Source organism: Pteropus medius, unplaced genomic scaffold (assembly GCF_902729225.1).
Source record: "Pteropus medius unplaced genomic scaffold, Ma_sr-lr_union100, whole genome shotgun sequence".
NCBI classification, from domain to species: Eukaryota; Metazoa; Chordata; class Mammalia; order Chiroptera; family Pteropodidae; genus Pteropus; species Pteropus medius.
In genome coordinates, this window is record NW_024352785.1 from 20,234,568 (window position 1) to 20,250,817 (window position 16,250).

The following is a 16,250-nucleotide window of genomic DNA, read 5'->3' on the forward strand; positions in this document are numbered from 1 at the left end:
GAGAGAGAGAGAGAGAGAGAGAGAGAGAGAGAGAGAAACTCAGAAGAGAAAAAGGCAGGAGAAAGCAGAGCTGTGAATGTAGACAGGGTTCCAAACACACACAACTTACAGAACAGACGTAAGTACTGGGTACAGCTAGATGCTGAAGATTATCTAACTTCGTTTCTCCCGGAATCAAAGAGCATCCTGAGGACTGATCCTAAGCAAGGATGAGCCTCCTCTGTAGGGGCCAGAGATGCTTTATGGCCTCTGTGGAGAAGGGCTCCTCACAGCTGCAGCAAGAGCTGCTTTCCACCCCAGTGGGGATGTGAGGCCCAGTCTGAGGCAGAGCCCCCACAGTCCACCTCCTTGTCCCCTGGTAAAGCCCACCCCCTAACACCGTATGGTGCTACTGGCCACCCAGGTCAAGCCGCTCCTGAATGTGGCACGGCAAGAGGAAGAGATGAAGGCCAAAGAGGAAGAGCTGAGGAATGCCATGTCCAAGACACAGGAGCTGCTAACCAAGGTCAAGGAAATGGAGGAAAAGATGGTCACACTCAGTCAGGAGAAGAAAGACCTCACCATCCAGCTGCAGGCTGTACGTGGGGCCCTGATGGGGAGGGGAGGGGATGGGAGCTAGGAGTCTTGGCAACTAGAAATCCATGGTCCCTTCAGACCACAGGGAATTTCCAACCTTCTCTTTTCTTCTTTGTAATGTCTTCCTTGCTCCAGTTACCAAAAGGTCTCCATCAAAATTTTATTTGCCCACAGCAGCAGGCTGGGCACACATATATGTGCTGGCCTATAGGGATTGTCCAGACCTGGGGCCATGAGATGTAGTGGGTGGAACACCCCCGCAGCCTGGCTCTGCCATGAGACTTTAGGAACTTGCCCTCTTTTCTTTGTCTCCTTTCTTTGCCTGTCAAGTGCAAACAGAGCAAGGAGACCAAATGACCTAGGTATCATGGGTGCCTGACTCAATGCCTCCATCCCTGCATTCCAAGATTATGACTGCAGTCACTGGTCCTTCTTGGATCTGACCCTCACAACCACCCTTTAAGGTGCCCAATTTTTACGCATAACCGGCAATGTAGAAAACTTATTTCGACTGACATTTAGAGACTTGATCAAGGTCTCAAGACCATCAGTAGAAAACCCACAACTGGGAGGGGTCCAGTTCCATCTTGAGTCCTTCCTGCTCTGCCACAGCCGTGTCCGTGGGGCAGTGAGAACATCAGCACTTGTGCTGTCTGCCCAATTCCCCCAAGTTGTCTCTAGCATCATTTCTCCACATCCTTTAGATACCCCTGAGAAGTTGCTCAAGCTGAGACCCTTGTTTTATGTTTGAGGAGACTGAGGCCGAGTGAGACCACAGTAATAAAAGAATCTTCCATTTATAGAAGCACCTAGTGGGGATGTGAGGCCCAGCCATTTATAAAAGCACCATCTCTTTATATCTCACAGTGATTGTTTCCCTTATTTTGCAAAGAAATGAATTTCAGTAAAGTTATGCCATGAACCAAAAGTCACTCAGCTGATTCAGTCTTCTGACTCTGTGGCCAGTTGTTGCCTTGCTAGCCCAGTCCCCTGTCCAACCATTTGTTTGGGGCCTATCAGCCCAAGGGTTATCTGTCATCTTGGTCCCTTGCCGGTGCCTGGACTCCTGCCTATGACTGGGGCTCTTTCTTCCACCAGGAGCAAGAGAACCTGATGGATGCCGAGGAGCGCCTGACCCAGATGATGAAGACCAAAATGGAGTTGGAGAGCCAGATCTCAGATATGCGGGAGCGGTTGGAGGAAGAGGAAGGCACAGCTGCTTCCCTGAGCGCTTCCAAGCGCAAACTAGAGGGGGAGCTGAGTGACCTGAAGCGTGACCTGGAGGGCCTTGAGAGCACACTGGCCAAGACAGAGAAGGAGAAGCAGGTGAGGACGCTCTGGGCCCAACCATGCTCCTCTAAGGGCCGAGGAACCCCCAGCTCGCTCACCCTCCACACCTGGATCTCCCACAGCAGTGCTTCCTAGAGCCCACCAGCCACATGGGGCTGTTTTAATTTAATTCAATACAATTTAAAATGTGGTTCCCAAGTTGACCTAGCCACATTTCAAGTGCTCAATAGCCACACATGGCCAGTGCTATCATGTTAGACAAAGCAGACTGAGACTATGTCCTTTGTTGCAGAAAGTTCTGCTAGACAGAGCAGCTGACTAAGGAAACAGCTCTTTCCATCATGCTACATCCAGGCTCAGGCCTAACTGGTTCTCCTCAAGCCTGGGATTCTAGGCATCTGCACTAGCCTGCTGCCTACTCAGCCTCAGTATCCCTGGCCCCTCACAGAATGTTCTGCAGCACCATGTATAACCTTCCTCCCTTCTCAGAAGAGGCAACTCTATCAGTATGATGAGGCCACCTGTAGCTGCTGGATTTCTACCCAAACAAGCAGTTGCTGGCCCCGCAAAGGAGACCCCCTGTCTCCTGATACTATCTGGCCGGCTTGGCCCCGGGGCCCCCTTCCTACCCTTGCAAGCGAGTGGGATCTAAGAGCAGGGGAAAGTGGACACTGCCTAAACCCATGCCTCTCAAACTCTGATGTGCACACTAAACATCAGGATCCTGATAACATGTAGATTCTGGATCAGCAGGTCTGGCAGGGCCCCAAGATCAAAGTTTCTAACACATTCTTGGTCAATGACACAGCTGAAGCCCGAGGACCAGGCTTTGAGTAGTGAGGGCCTGAACTGATATGATGGTTCTTCAGTTGCTGCTCCCCTCACCCCCAAGATTCTGACTTCGTTGGTTGGGGTGTGCCCTGGGTGCTGGCATTTCTCAAGATCCCAGGTGACTCTACTGTATAGTCAAGCCAAAGGCCCTCTCTCAGAGCAATTGCTTCCCCCTTTTCTCTCCCCACTAGAGGGTTTTCCCAACCTTAAAGACCTGTCTCTTCCCTGCCCGGGTTTCTAGGCCCTGGATCACAAGGTCCGTACCCTGACTGGGGACCTCTCACTCCGTGAAGACTCTATTGCCAAGCTCCAGAAGGAGAAGAGGGCCCTGGAGGAGCTGCACCAGGTAGGCGCCACCCACTTCTCCCTTTGGCGGAGCAGTCAGAGCTCAGAAACTGGAGACCCTGGTTCATATCCCAGCTTTGCCACCCTTTGGGTAGGGGTCCTTAGGGAAGTCACAGACTCTCCTTAAATCTCTATTCCCTCATCAGTGAAGTGGGTAGGGTCACGTCTTAATGCCTTCCTTCCAGGTTTATTGTAAGTGGGGTGACCATAATATAACTTATTACCCAAACTAGAACAGTTTTGACAGTGAAATGAGAGTAGCAGGCAGGAGTGAGGATGGTCCCCAGAGTCATAAAGATGAACTGGTGTATATGGAAGTGTCCTGTGAACTCCAAAGCACCTGATATATCACTGCAACAACAGGCATGAGCTCTTGAGATCATGCGGAGACTGACCCAATTGTTACAGGCTCAGGCTCCTAAATGCAGAGCCAGCTCTGACCAGCCATCAGTGCTAATTGTGGCACAGGTTACATCCTAGCTCTAAAGACACAGGTGCAAAGAGCAAGCTGAAGCCCAGAAACAGAGAATAGGCGCTCACCCCTGTGTTTGCTGACACCATGAATCCACAACATGTCCCCTGAGCTGCCTCTGGAAATACCTCCTCTTAGACTGTGGCTCTCAACCATATCAAACCCAGAGCCTCCTTTTATAATGAATATGGCCAATTCTCATTATTCAAGGTAGTTATGTTCTATAAAGTCACTGCACATACTGAATTAGCAAGTACTAAACTTCTGCTCCTAGGGGAAATTTAGGGTTAGGTTCCTGCAAGCCTCTGGTCACAAAATTTTTGTCAACCAATTAATACATAATACATATGATTACAATGAATACATTATGTTGTTTTATGTGTGTTTCTGTTTAAAGACACCTTGTTTAGTACATATTGTTGATTCCTTAACATTGAACTCAAGGTCAACAGCACTATATCTCATGCCTCAACGGAGCTTATCTAATACACAAAATTCTCTGTAAGGCACATCAAAACTATCTTGCACTAGACAACACTGTGCTTGGGTGCCATTTTAAACATTGAAATCACCAACTAAAAGTACAAAAATGTATAAATGTGAACACATTGTGAAAAGGACACTTGTTTGCAGTATGAGCTAAAACAAGAAGGCAGAGCATCGTCTCATCCAACCTCAGCTGAAAACGCCAAGCAACTCAAATTTTTCACCACTCTGCGCATATCCACCAATGACCATGAAAGCACCATAAGTATTGATTTGGAGATTACAAATAAATTTTAGCAAGTAGGTAAATAGGCAAAAAGATAATCTACAAATGATGAGGACTGACTATATTTTGGAAGCTTCTCTTATATCCTGAAATAAAAATTATAATGATATAACTAATACATAACTTAAAAAAAATCAAGAGCACCCTTCGACATAAAAGAGAAATTAATGGAAAGTAATTTATAATAAATAATGGGGCTGTCAATGTGTAAAATCTCAGGCAGATCAATTAGAAGAAGTGAGCTGCTTGCTGCCTGACGAAGCCTGTCTATAACAGCTGCAGATGGGCACAGGAGGGTGTGTTGGTGACTCAGATAGCAAAGTATGGCTGTTGCCAGTAATGCAGTTTTACAAAATGGTGAAAAACCTTGGAGAGATTTTGACAACAACAAACGAATCTTCTCTCAGTTTTCATGGTAGATCATTTTTTAAAAATGTAATGGATACTAAATGAAAATATTTTTGAGTTCTATGTAAAGTGGTAATGGGTCCTAGCTTCAGAAAATGATAAATGATGGTTTTACTTACATGAATGCCTGGGTGGGATATCAGGCATGTAGATGGTAGAATTATTCTTTATGGTGCCAGATTGTGCAGAGCAAAGCAAGATGCCCAGCATCCCTGGAACTAATCACTAAGTGCTAGATGAGCCCCCAATCATTGTGACAACCAGAAGCCCCCCACAGATTTCCATATGCCCCATGGAGAACCAGAGACCCGCTACTGACCCAAGGGCCCACCTACGGCTGACGGGTGCTCAGGTCTGCCATGGTCTGACCCAGAACCCAGAAGCAGGAGCTCAGTAGCTGTTCACTAAAGTCAACTCATCTCAGCTTAGAAGTGATGGCAGAGAACCAGGTCTGTTCAGCTGTTCCTGCATGGCTCAAGGGGCACACATGTGTATCTTCCCTTCCAGAAAACCCTCGATGACCTACAAGCTGAGGAGGACAAGGTGAACCACCTAACCAAGAGCAACAGCAAACTCAGCACCCAGATCCATGAGGTAATGACCCATGGCTGAGCCAATTCTACAGCTCGAGGACCAGGTCCATCCTGAGGCACAGGGTCCTCATATTCATTTTGAGAACTGGACTGACACATCCCCTGGGGAAGTGAGAGACTTTCTGACGCAAAAGCTAAGGAACCAGGCCCAGTCTTGTTCCTTATTTCATTCTGGCCTGAGACTACCCCCTCCTCTACTTTCTCTTGCTTTTCTTTTCTCCACAGCTGGAGGATAACTGGGAACAGGAAAAGAAAATCCGGGCAGAGGTGGAAAAGGCTCGTCGGAAAGCTGAGAGTGACTTGAAGATGACCATTGACAATCTTAATGAGATGGAGCGGTCCAAGATAGATCTTGAGGAAGTGGTGAAAAAGTATGCCCATGCAGTTATTCATTTATTCATTTTTTTCGTAACAATATTAGCAATATTTAGTACTTCCTGGATAGTACCAGGCGCCAGGCACTGTCTGGTTTGTTCTCTGATATGTCCCTGGAACCCTAAACAATGTCTGCACATAATAGGTACTAAATAAACATGTATAAAATTAATAAATGCATGAGTTAACTAATGAGTGAAAGAATAAGTGAATGAAAAGCCTATGGAGCTGATTCTGGGGCTCTGTAGAGTGAGACTTTCTGGGCTGTCACACCCGAAGGCCAATGGTTAGGGAGATGAGCAGTTTTCAACAGGTTCAAGGCCTGCTCCGGTAGTCCAGGCTCTGTTCCATGGCCAGCTCACGGGTCTACCCTCAGCACTTTTCCTCTGGAGATCAAACCTTCTCTTGCAGGAGGGATATGGAAATTAATTCTGTCAACTCTAAATATGAGGATGAGCAGTCTCTGAATGCCACTCTGCAGCGGAAACTGAAGGAACACCAGGTATGTCCAGGACCGAAAAGACTGAACTCGACTTTTGAGAAGCATTTCCCTGCGGCCTTTGCTCACATCAGCTGATCGGCTGCTGAATCTTCCTGAGGAGCAAAACTGCCACAGACACCTTGGAGACTGACTCATGTTTACCTCACTCAGGATTAAATTCAAAGTCCTTACAATGATTACAAGGTCCTCCATGATCTAACCTCTGCTCCCTCCCCATGCTGGCTCCTAGCTGGGTCTCACATACCCCAGCCTCCTTCCTGCCTCAGGGCCATTGCACATACTCTGTGCCTTGTTTCTCTCTGCTTTTGACATTATCCATCACATGCTTAGCTTCCTTCTATCATTTCCATTTTAAAAAGCCACATGGTTAAGTTTCAAACTTCACACAGGAGAGATAAATCCCCGCCCTTCCCCGCCTCCCCCACCCCCCGCCCCATTTCATCTGCTTATTTGTCTGCTAGGCCCGAATCGAGGAGCTGGAGGAGGAACTGGAAGCTGAGAGGGCAATGAGAGCCAAGGTAAATGATACACTTCTACCTTTCTGGGTCAAAAGACAAATGCCAGCTACAATCCAACCATAAGCGAAAACTCCACTCAGGAAACCAACAGAGAGGAGGGCAGGACATTGTCACAGACAAAATGAATGACTATACGGGCATACTTTTTCATCACCTCCTCATTGTTCTTGAGCACCTACTATGTGTCAGACACTGTGCTACATATGTACATTAATTATGATGTAAGGGGCAAAGATGCTGCTTGCAGTGAGAGCCCAAAGAGAGGAGGTTAGTTCTGCCTGGGACAGGTAGAGGAGGTGACATTAGCCTGGGGACTGAAAGATTGAATAGAGGCAGGGAGGAATTTCTAGGCAGAGGGAATGAAATAGTATCTGTGTAAAAGGTGTAAAAGGAAGAACAAAGAATGGAGGAAGGGTTGAGAGCAAGGATCATACAGGGGATGAGGCTAGAAAATTGGTGGGAGATGACTCATAAGACACCTTAACTCCAGATTCAGCCAAACTGGGCTAGAGGGTAGGATGGGCACTAAGGCCTATCCAATGCAGGGAGACAGACAGCATCCTTCACTGAGCATGTGAGGCGGCAGGCAGAGTACAGAGCTCCCCAAGGGAAGGGCCCTGGCCTCACAGACACCATGCAGAAAGAAGGGCTCGTGGATGGCTTCAGTCAGTGTCATTTGATCTCACCCCAGGTGGAGAAACAACGTAGCGACCTGTCCCGGGACCTTGAAGACCTCAGCGACAGGCTGGAAGAGGCCGGGGGAGCCACATCTGCTCAGGTACCATCCTCAAGGAAACCCAAGAACCCCAATTCCTTCCTGTCTGCAGGGAGAAAAAATGCTGGACAATGAACAGTGGGCTATGGACCATTTCATTTTGGCTGAATTTCTCAGGCTAGCTTGAGGAGAAACCAGTTAGTAATAAAGAGTAGTCAAGACAGGCAGGTTTGGTTCACTGCCTTCTGGGGCTCTTTAGTTCAGAGGCACTGATGGAAGCAGGATTTGAATGAATGCAGAGGGCAAGTGTTCTAAAATATAGCGTATTAATAGAAAATTTGAGGTAGAGTAATGCCAGAAGATCAGGAGAAGGTTGCCATTGAAGAGATACAGTTGACCCTAACAACTTGGGTTTGAATTGTTTGAGTCCACTTATAGGTGATTTTTTTTCAGTTGACCACATTTCAGTTGACCTGCACAGTTCAAACCTGCGTTGTTGAAGGTTCAGCTGTAGCTTGTTACAATTCCCAGGAGAGGGCATGCCAAGCAGAGACACACAAGGAAGCACCAGGGTTGGTCGCGGGGCCGAGGGGGAAGGAATTGTGGACAAGAGGTTTTATTGTGGTTTCCAAGGAAGGAACAAGCAAGGCATAGGGAGCAGGCTTAGGACTGGCTAGTTTGGATAATTTCAGAGGGCCCTAGGGCACAGGGCTCTTCCTAGTTGTCTGGTACCTGGCCCTAAGTGATTAGGGCAGGTGGATAGTGGCTAAGAATAAAACAGCTACTAGATTGGGTGATTTACATCTAAAATCAAGTTGTTCACTCTCTAGGAATTAGCTAACCCTGGGAGGGGCCATTCTTTCAGGGTCAGCAAAACCCCAGATATCAAAGCACCAGAATACAGAGAATAAAGACAAGGTTAATACAATGGTGTGACCCTCACACTCCAAGAGCACCTCACTAAGAGGTGAGTTGGGGCTAGAATCTGAGCCGCGCCTCCTGGAGTGGAATGCATCTTTCTCCCACTCATATGACAGCATCGTGGAGACCAATAGACGCTATATGAAACTCTCCTTCTAATTCCATGTAGCCAGCTCTCTTACAAATGTGGATCCTGGGTCAGAGTAGAGAGCAGGAACACTGGAAGGCTGAGCATCCTTTACTGTGGCCCTCTGGACTCCATGGGGTCCCACTCCTCACCATCCTGGCCACAGTCCAGTCCACTGCTTGGGGGGACATGCCCAGAACTGAAGCAGGTACCCAGCTGTGATGGGGTTCCAGAAGGAAACAAAATCATCCCAGATGGTTTGAATGAGGGTTATTAACAAAGGGACTATGTCTAGCAGTGCAGAGAGAGTTGACAGAACTACAGGGGCCAAGAGAGCAGGAGCAATGGAAAAAGGGCTGCCTCATGGATTCCTCTGGAGGCTCTGAGGGAGACTCTGTTCTAGGCCTCTCTCCCAGCTTCTGGTGGTTTGCTGGCAATCTTTGGTGTCCTTGCTTATAGCTACAGCACTCCAACCTTAGCCACGGGGTCATATGGCCTTTTTCTTATGTGTCTCTCTGGGTCCAAATTTGCCTCTTATAAAGACAAGAAGTCATCAGATTAAGGCCCACCCTAATCCAATATGACATTTTAACTTGTTTATATCTGCAAAGACCCTATTCCCAAATAAGGTTGCATTCACAGGTATCAGGGTTAAGATCTGAATATATCTTTTTGGGGGACATAATTCAACACACAACACTAACTAAACAAATCCTATGGGTAACCCACCCAGAGGTTTAGAATTGATATTTCAACAAGGACATTGTATTAATGGAGTTCAGGAATATTAGGGGACCACTGAGCAGGTAAACAGTGTCTAGCCCAAGGAGGCCTGCACCTGCCACTTCTGCTATGCCCTGCTTATCCTCTACCCTAGATTGAGCAGAATCGCAAGCGAGAGGCCGAGCTGCTGAAGCTGCGGCGGGAGCTGGAGGAGGCAGCCCTGCAAAGTGAGGCGACAGCCTCCACGCTGCGCAAGAAGCACACAGACTCCATGGCAGAGCTGACAGAGCATGTGGAGAACCTACAGAGGGTCAAGTCCAAGTTGGAGAAGGACAAGCAAGTCATGAAGGCTGAGATCGACGACCTTAACGCCAGCGTGGAGACTCTGCAGAAGTCCAAGGTGAGGGAGGCCACCCAGAGCCAGGGGAAAATGCCCCAGCACTGGCTCCTACACAGATACTCCCTGAGCCCCCAGCAGGCCCAAAGCATATTCTAGATGTTGTGAAGGGAACTAAGGTGAACCCACCACCCAGACCCTACCGGCTGGGTGTATGTATGACCTTGGCCAAGTTACATAACCTAACTGTGCTTCAGTTTCCTCATCTGCAAAAGGGGGATAATATCCCTACCTCACAGCACTGTTATGAGAGCTACAAAAGTCTCTGGCACATAAGAAAAGCTCAATAAATGTGTGCTATTAAGATTACCATTACATTAGTATGATTATATTCTCAAGGAGTTAGAGACTAGTCGAATGACAAGATAAATGCAGACATTGCCACAATGAAAAGGTGTTATATTGCAAGAAAGAAAAGCAAGCCATTCAACATGCATTAACTGAGCACCTGCTACATGAAGGGCCTTTTTGTGATGTGAGGGAAGGAGCTTCGGGGATCCCTGTCTCAGCCAACTCGTGTCTCCAAACTTCAGATACTCATGAGGAATCTTCATAGTTCCTGTTTTATCTGCAGTATTTTTCCTTAAATTGGCCCACTGCACTTTCTTATTAGATGAGGTCTGCAGGGATCCAGAGTGGCTATGAAAGGGAGATGGGCCAGAGTGAGAGGCTGCACCAATCCAAAGGCTCTAGATTTATGTTGATAAAAAATGGTGAGCCATTGGGGGTTTCTGAGACAACAGAAAAGCTAGTGGGGTAGCCTGAGAGGCTGCACTAGGAGAACCCAGGTGGGAAGCAGGGAGGGCTTACCTGGGCCTCCCCATTTCACTACTGAGTGCATTCTTCCTGAGCAGATAAATGCCGAGGCCCATGTCCGAAAGCTGGAAGACAGCTTAGTGGAAGCCAATGCCAAGGTGGCTGAGCTAGAGAGAAACCAGGCAGAAATCAATGCCATCAGGACCCGCCTCCAAGGTGAGCTCACTCCTCCCTGCAGTTTCCTAAAGAACAGTGCGTGAAATGAAACAGGAATCCACAAGGAAACTGAAAGAGTACCTGGGATCTCTCCCCAGAGCTTTCTTGGTCTTTGAAAATTCACATCCCCTGTGATGGGACAAGGAAATTTTATCCCACCCACTGAGTATTCCAAGCCACATCTTTATAGTGTAAAACAAGGAACACTATTCAAAGCATTTTTGTATTGGTTCTCTTAACTACTCTGTGAGATCAGCAGGAGAAGCAGTCATACTGACACTTTTCAAACATTTTAAAACATTTCCTCTCAGTGCCTTTACTCTGTCTCTATCTCTCTCACTGTCCCTCTCACTCTCTGCCTCTGAGAGGAGACCACCCTCTGTGGAGTATTACCCCTTTTCTAATAAACTTTCCTTTTGACTCTAAAGAAAATAATAATAATAAAAAAAATAAAACATGACCCGCATGCTGACATAAAGCGAACATGTGTCACTAATAAGGAAACCAGAAAAAACGGTAACGCTGCCTTTGAAGAGCACAAGGGACAGAGATTTACATAGTCAATGGGGAAAGGAAAGCTTAGGTAACTTTGCTAAATTAAATGCAAAATTGGTTAATGTTCTATGGGACAATAATACTGCAACCTCTGCATTTGGTTTTATTTTCGTTTTTCTGTCAGAAGAACTCCTTTACATTTCTAGGACAAAAATAATTTTTCACTTATCACTAAACAAGTTAACACTTAACTTTAGAGAGGCTGAGTTCTAACCCGGGTAAACAGTAAGCCAAACAAAAATGCATTCCCTGAGAGAAGTTAACACTCCTTAGGTGGGCCAGTTAGATGAAGTTCCAGTGTGACAGACACCATAGAACCTGCGGGCATCCTTTGGCCCTATTTCTCACATCCTGAATACTTTTTAAAATCAATATCCCCATTTGACACCATTTGACTGATGAGAAATGTGAAGCTCAGTGAGATGAAGTGACTTACAGATGACTTATTAATGACTTACAGAGCAGAACTAGAAACAGCGATCTTCCTTTCTGGCTCATACACCTCTCCCTGGCCTCTAACCGGGGTAATCAGTCCACAGATGACAGGAGTGTAGGCTCTGGGACAGTGACAAATGCAGTTTACAAAGTAAACACTCTGCTCCACTGTTTTCTCCAAACTTCTTTGCTGTATCTCCTGCCAGGGGCAGGCCTTCATTATCCGAATGAAGCCCCTTACCCCATGTAAGTCACCTGGGTGTCACCTTGGGCACTTGCTCCCCTTCTAGGCTAACTTAATTTGAGCAGCTGGTGTGGTGGTCACTGTGCTCCCCATTCCAGTACAGTCAGCCATGCTGCCATATTTACCAGGTACTTCAGAAGCGATGCCCTGGAGGAGCTTAGAATCTGCCTAGGGAGTCAGTTCTTCATCCAGTATTTTTCCCATTCCTTTCTCACTCAGCTGAAAATGGTGAACTGAGCCGGGAATATGAAGAATCCCAGAGCCGGCTCAATCAAATCCTGAGGATAAAGACATCGCTCACATCTCAGGTGGATGACTACAAGAGGCAGCTGGATGAAGAGTCCAAGGTTTGTTGGGGGATGAAGTGGGGGGTGACAGAGCTGCCTCCTTAAAGAAAATTATAGGTTAAGATGTAGAAGGAACATTAAAAATATTTGATTCACCAAAAACGGACTCACAAATATAGTGGACAATTTGGTGACAGACAGAGGGGAGGGAGCTTGGGAGGCTGGGAGAATGGGGTGAAGGATTAAAGAAGTACAAATTAGTAGTTGATAGTTGGGCATGGGGAACATGGCAGAGGGAATGCAGTTAGCATTAATGTGATGGTTAAGTGGAGGACCAGGGGAGGGAGGGAACAATTGGGATAATCATTTTATGAACATTATAGATGTCTAACCAATGTACTGTATACTTGAAACTAATTTAAATAAATAAGTTTATTTTTAAAACCTTTAAAAAATATTTGATTCACTACTAAAAGTTAACTACAAAACTGTAGTATTCCATGTGTATGACTAAGTAAAATTACATATCTTCGTAGGTAGTAATTAGAAGAAAACAAGGAAAATAAACCGTGATGGTTAGGGTTATAGAATCATGTGTGTTTTTCCCCTTGCTACACTGTTGATCCAACATGATATACATCTAACTGCTGGCCCTGGGGGGCCATGGAGAGACCGGTGGGCCTCTGACAGGTTCATGTGGTCCCCAGTCTCGCAGCACAGCCGTGGTGAGTCTCGCCAACACCAAGCATGACCTGGACCTGGTGAAGGAGCAGCTGGAGGAGGAACAGGGAGGCAAGTCGGAGCTGCAGCGCCTTGTGTCCAAACTAAACACCGAGGTGACCACCTGGAGGACCAAGTATGAGACCGATGCCATCCAGAGGACTGAGGAGCTAGAGGAGACCAAGTGAGTTCACCTTGTGCCAGGAGAGAGGAAAAGGCCAAGCAGGTGGGTAGGCGCTGGGGGTCTCACCACTGCCAGCCACAGCTGAGGCCAGGGCCACATCCAGAAAAAGGCAGTTCATCGGCTTCTCTTAAAGGGAAGATGAGTGTGCAGTCAGAGGAGCCCACTGCCTGCATGGTCAGCCTTCAGGTTCCACCTTCGAGGGCTCTCTTACCTATATCCTCTGCCTTAAAATGCTCAGGCAGGGGAGTCAGAGGCAGCGGCTCCTCCTGGCAGGGCTTCTCTGCCTCTGAAGTGCTCAGGAAGCCTCCAAAGGCCTGCTGGGTCTGGGGTAACGCCTCTCAGTGATGTTGGTTGGACACAGACCACACTTGGTAGCCAAGGTCTCCACTCTGCCTTTTCCCAGATCTGTAGTAAATGTCTTCATATCCTTTGAGCTTTCTTCCTCATTCACCAACTAGAGAAGGAGATACTCGGCTTGACTGGCCTGAGGAAATAAAAGTAGACAAGTGAATGTGGCTCTGAGCTGCCCTCTAGCATAAAAGAGGCTGTTTGGGTACTCCTGGGCCCACATACCCAGGGAAGCCCTGCATGTGAGCCACTCTGCCAGGCATAGAGCGAACCGTAGCCTGCTCTCTGTGCCTTCCACTCACTGGAACTTGTGGGTGACAGGATAGCAAAAAGCACAGTGCCTTTCAGCTGACACAGATCTTTTATCTAAAGCTCTTTATCCATTGAGCCTAAGTCTGCCTTTCTGTAGCTTCCACCTCCTGCCCTTCAGCCCTTTTCCATTTTCTACAATTGCTGCTGGAAGCTGCCTGCTCTCACTTCAAGGCTAAACCTAAATCTCAATTCCTCACATCTCTCTTCATGGAACCTCTTCCCCAGACACCACCAGCCCTTGCCCTACCCTCCCTCTGGCTTTTGCTCATGTGTTCCCCTCCCTGCTTTATTTTCTTCAGCATGTGTATGTCATTTTGTTGTGTATCGTCTGAACAAAATTGCCAGAACAGAACTTTCATAAAAGCAGAGATCCTAGTCTGTTTTATTCACTGCTATTTCCCTAATGCCTAGAACAATACTTGGCACAGAATAGAAACAATAAATATTTGCTGAATAAATGAATGAACACTGGTTGCTTCTTCCAAACACTCTCCATTTTGTCTGCATCATTTACATCGTGACATCAGAGCTCAGCGCCACACCCCGGGCGCCACTGCCTGTGCGCTCCTATGATTCCTTGATGGCCCCTCTTACCCTTATCCACAGGAGGAAACTGGCTGCCAGGCTCCAGGAAGCAGAAGAGGCAGCCGAAGCTGCCCAGGCCAGGGCTGCCTCCCTCGAGAAAAATAAACAGAGACTCCAGGCAGAAGTCGAGGACCTCACCATCGACTTAGAGAAGGTCAGAGGATCAAATGCCAGGTCCAAGAGACAGTGGCCCCTAAGGATGGAGCACAGAGTTTGTATACAGACCCACTGGACACAGGCTCCTGCTTGAATATGTATTTATATATACTCATAATTCTGAGATCTTAACACTCAACAAACCACTATTTAAACAGGTCCGTGACAATGATAAAACTTTGTCCCAGGAAGTCATGTCACATATTATCCCTATTCCCTTTTCTCTCACACAAACCATGTCCTATACACTTTGTGTAGCTAAATATTCCTGTTTGAATCTCTGGTTCAGAATGATTTACCAATTTCTAGTCGAATTAAATGAGATTTCCACTGGCACAGAACAACTTTGTCTTGGTCTAGATAGGACCATTGCTTCATGCCAGCTGTGAGGGACACACAGGAAAAAGGTCATGTCCATGTGAGAGATTTCAGAAAAATAGTCCTAAAACCCTAAAAGATTTTTCTTCTCCCAAATTAAGGAATTAAGTAGAAATTTACAAAATCTAATATTGCACAGCAGCAAATATACAGTTGCCGGGATGTTATGAAAAACATAAAGGGTCTATGAAAAAATAATGTCTAAGAATAATCAGCGTTGATTCAAAAGAAAAATAGTACCAAACCCATCTCTGGGTTGGACAATGATGTATAATGTATATTAGTACAGTAAGAAAATGGGGTGGTAGGTGAAAGTCATAAGTCTGGGAAGGACATCGCGGCCCAGATTCCTCATTTAATACCTGAGAAAATTCCAGACTAGTAAGATAAGGCGGACTGCCCAAGGTCACACATCTAGTAGCAGAAGTTTTAGAACTGGAATGTAGCTCTTTCCTGAATCCCTATTCTGTTCTTGTGATATAAATGTTGAATTATATCCCAATTGCCAAGAAGTCTGTGGTCACCAGCATCACTGCATTGGAGAAGAAAGGGAGGGAGGCAGAAAGAGGGGAGAGGGGCAAGAAAGTCAGACCCCCTGGAGACCATCCCCACCTCTCCCTAGGCCAATGCTGCAGCTGCTGCCCTGGATAAGAAGCAGCGGCTCTTTGACAAGATGCTGGCTGAGTGGCAACAGAAGTGTGAGGAGCTGCAGGTGGAAGTGGACAGTTCGCAAAAGGAGTGCCGCATGTACATGACAGAGAGCTTCAAGATTAAGACCGCCTACGAGGAGTCCCTGGAACACCTTGAGTCAGTGAAGAAAGAGAACAAGACCCTGCAGGGTGAGTCTGAAGGCAGGCAGTGGGCCTGCGGGTACAAAGACACAGCTAGGCCCCCTTCTGGGCACATCATGGGTTTGAGCACTGGGTACACAGTGTTTGTTGACTGGCTGACAGTGTTCGTTGACTGGCTGACAAGCGCTCTGTAGAAGCACTCGAGCATTCAGCAATATAACTTCAGGCAGGTGAGTTACTTTCCATGCCTGTTCCCTCATCTGTAAGATAGGGAAATAATAATGCTTTCCTTGTAAGGTTGTTGTGTCAATGAAATAAGATAAAATGTATCTTCACTTAGTAGAGTAGCTGGCACAAATAAGGGCTCAATAGATTTTTCTTGAGCCCTTTTCTTATACCTGTCATATGTAAATAATACACATATGCATGTATTTCTTACATATTGGAGTCTGGGGCTGGAATTTGAGACCTGGGAGGCAGGGTTGAGGGGGCAGCGTGTCTCTGAGAAAGGAAGTCCTCGCATGTAGAACTGATGGGCCCTGGGAGCCCTGGGCACTGGCCCTAAAGCTACTCTGTGCTTGCTTACTCTTCTCTGGGACTCTGCCTCTTATCTACAAAAAGAAGAGCTTGGACTCACTGTTCTCCAATATCCAAGCCCTGATGCTCCAAGAATCTACAACTTAGAGTATAACGCTTCTCTTTTGATACGGTGAGGCTA

General features: G+C 46.8%; 1 protein-coding gene across 1 annotated transcript in view; it reads left to right on the top strand.

The window, feature by feature from the left end:
- MYH16 (myosin heavy chain 16) overlaps positions 1-16,250 on the top strand; it is a 49,626-nt gene that overhangs the window by 26,731 nt on the left and 6,645 nt on the right. The window contains exons 21-34 of the mRNA XM_039848354.1: positions 404-577; positions 1,675-1,902; positions 2,939-3,043; positions 5,202-5,288; positions 5,513-5,658; positions 6,074-6,164; positions 6,626-6,682; positions 7,374-7,460; positions 9,323-9,568; positions 10,420-10,537; positions 11,991-12,118; positions 12,766-12,962; positions 14,229-14,361; positions 15,364-15,580. Coding sequence (XP_039704288.1) covers positions 404-577; positions 1,675-1,902; positions 2,939-3,043; positions 5,202-5,288; positions 5,513-5,658; positions 6,074-6,164; positions 6,626-6,682; positions 7,374-7,460; positions 9,323-9,568; positions 10,420-10,537; positions 11,991-12,118; positions 12,766-12,962; positions 14,229-14,361; positions 15,364-15,580 — 2,014 coding nt within the window. The remainder of the gene's footprint in view (positions 1-403; positions 578-1,674; positions 1,903-2,938; positions 3,044-5,201; positions 5,289-5,512; positions 5,659-6,073; positions 6,165-6,625; positions 6,683-7,373; positions 7,461-9,322; positions 9,569-10,419; positions 10,538-11,990; positions 12,119-12,765; positions 12,963-14,228; positions 14,362-15,363; positions 15,581-16,250) is intronic.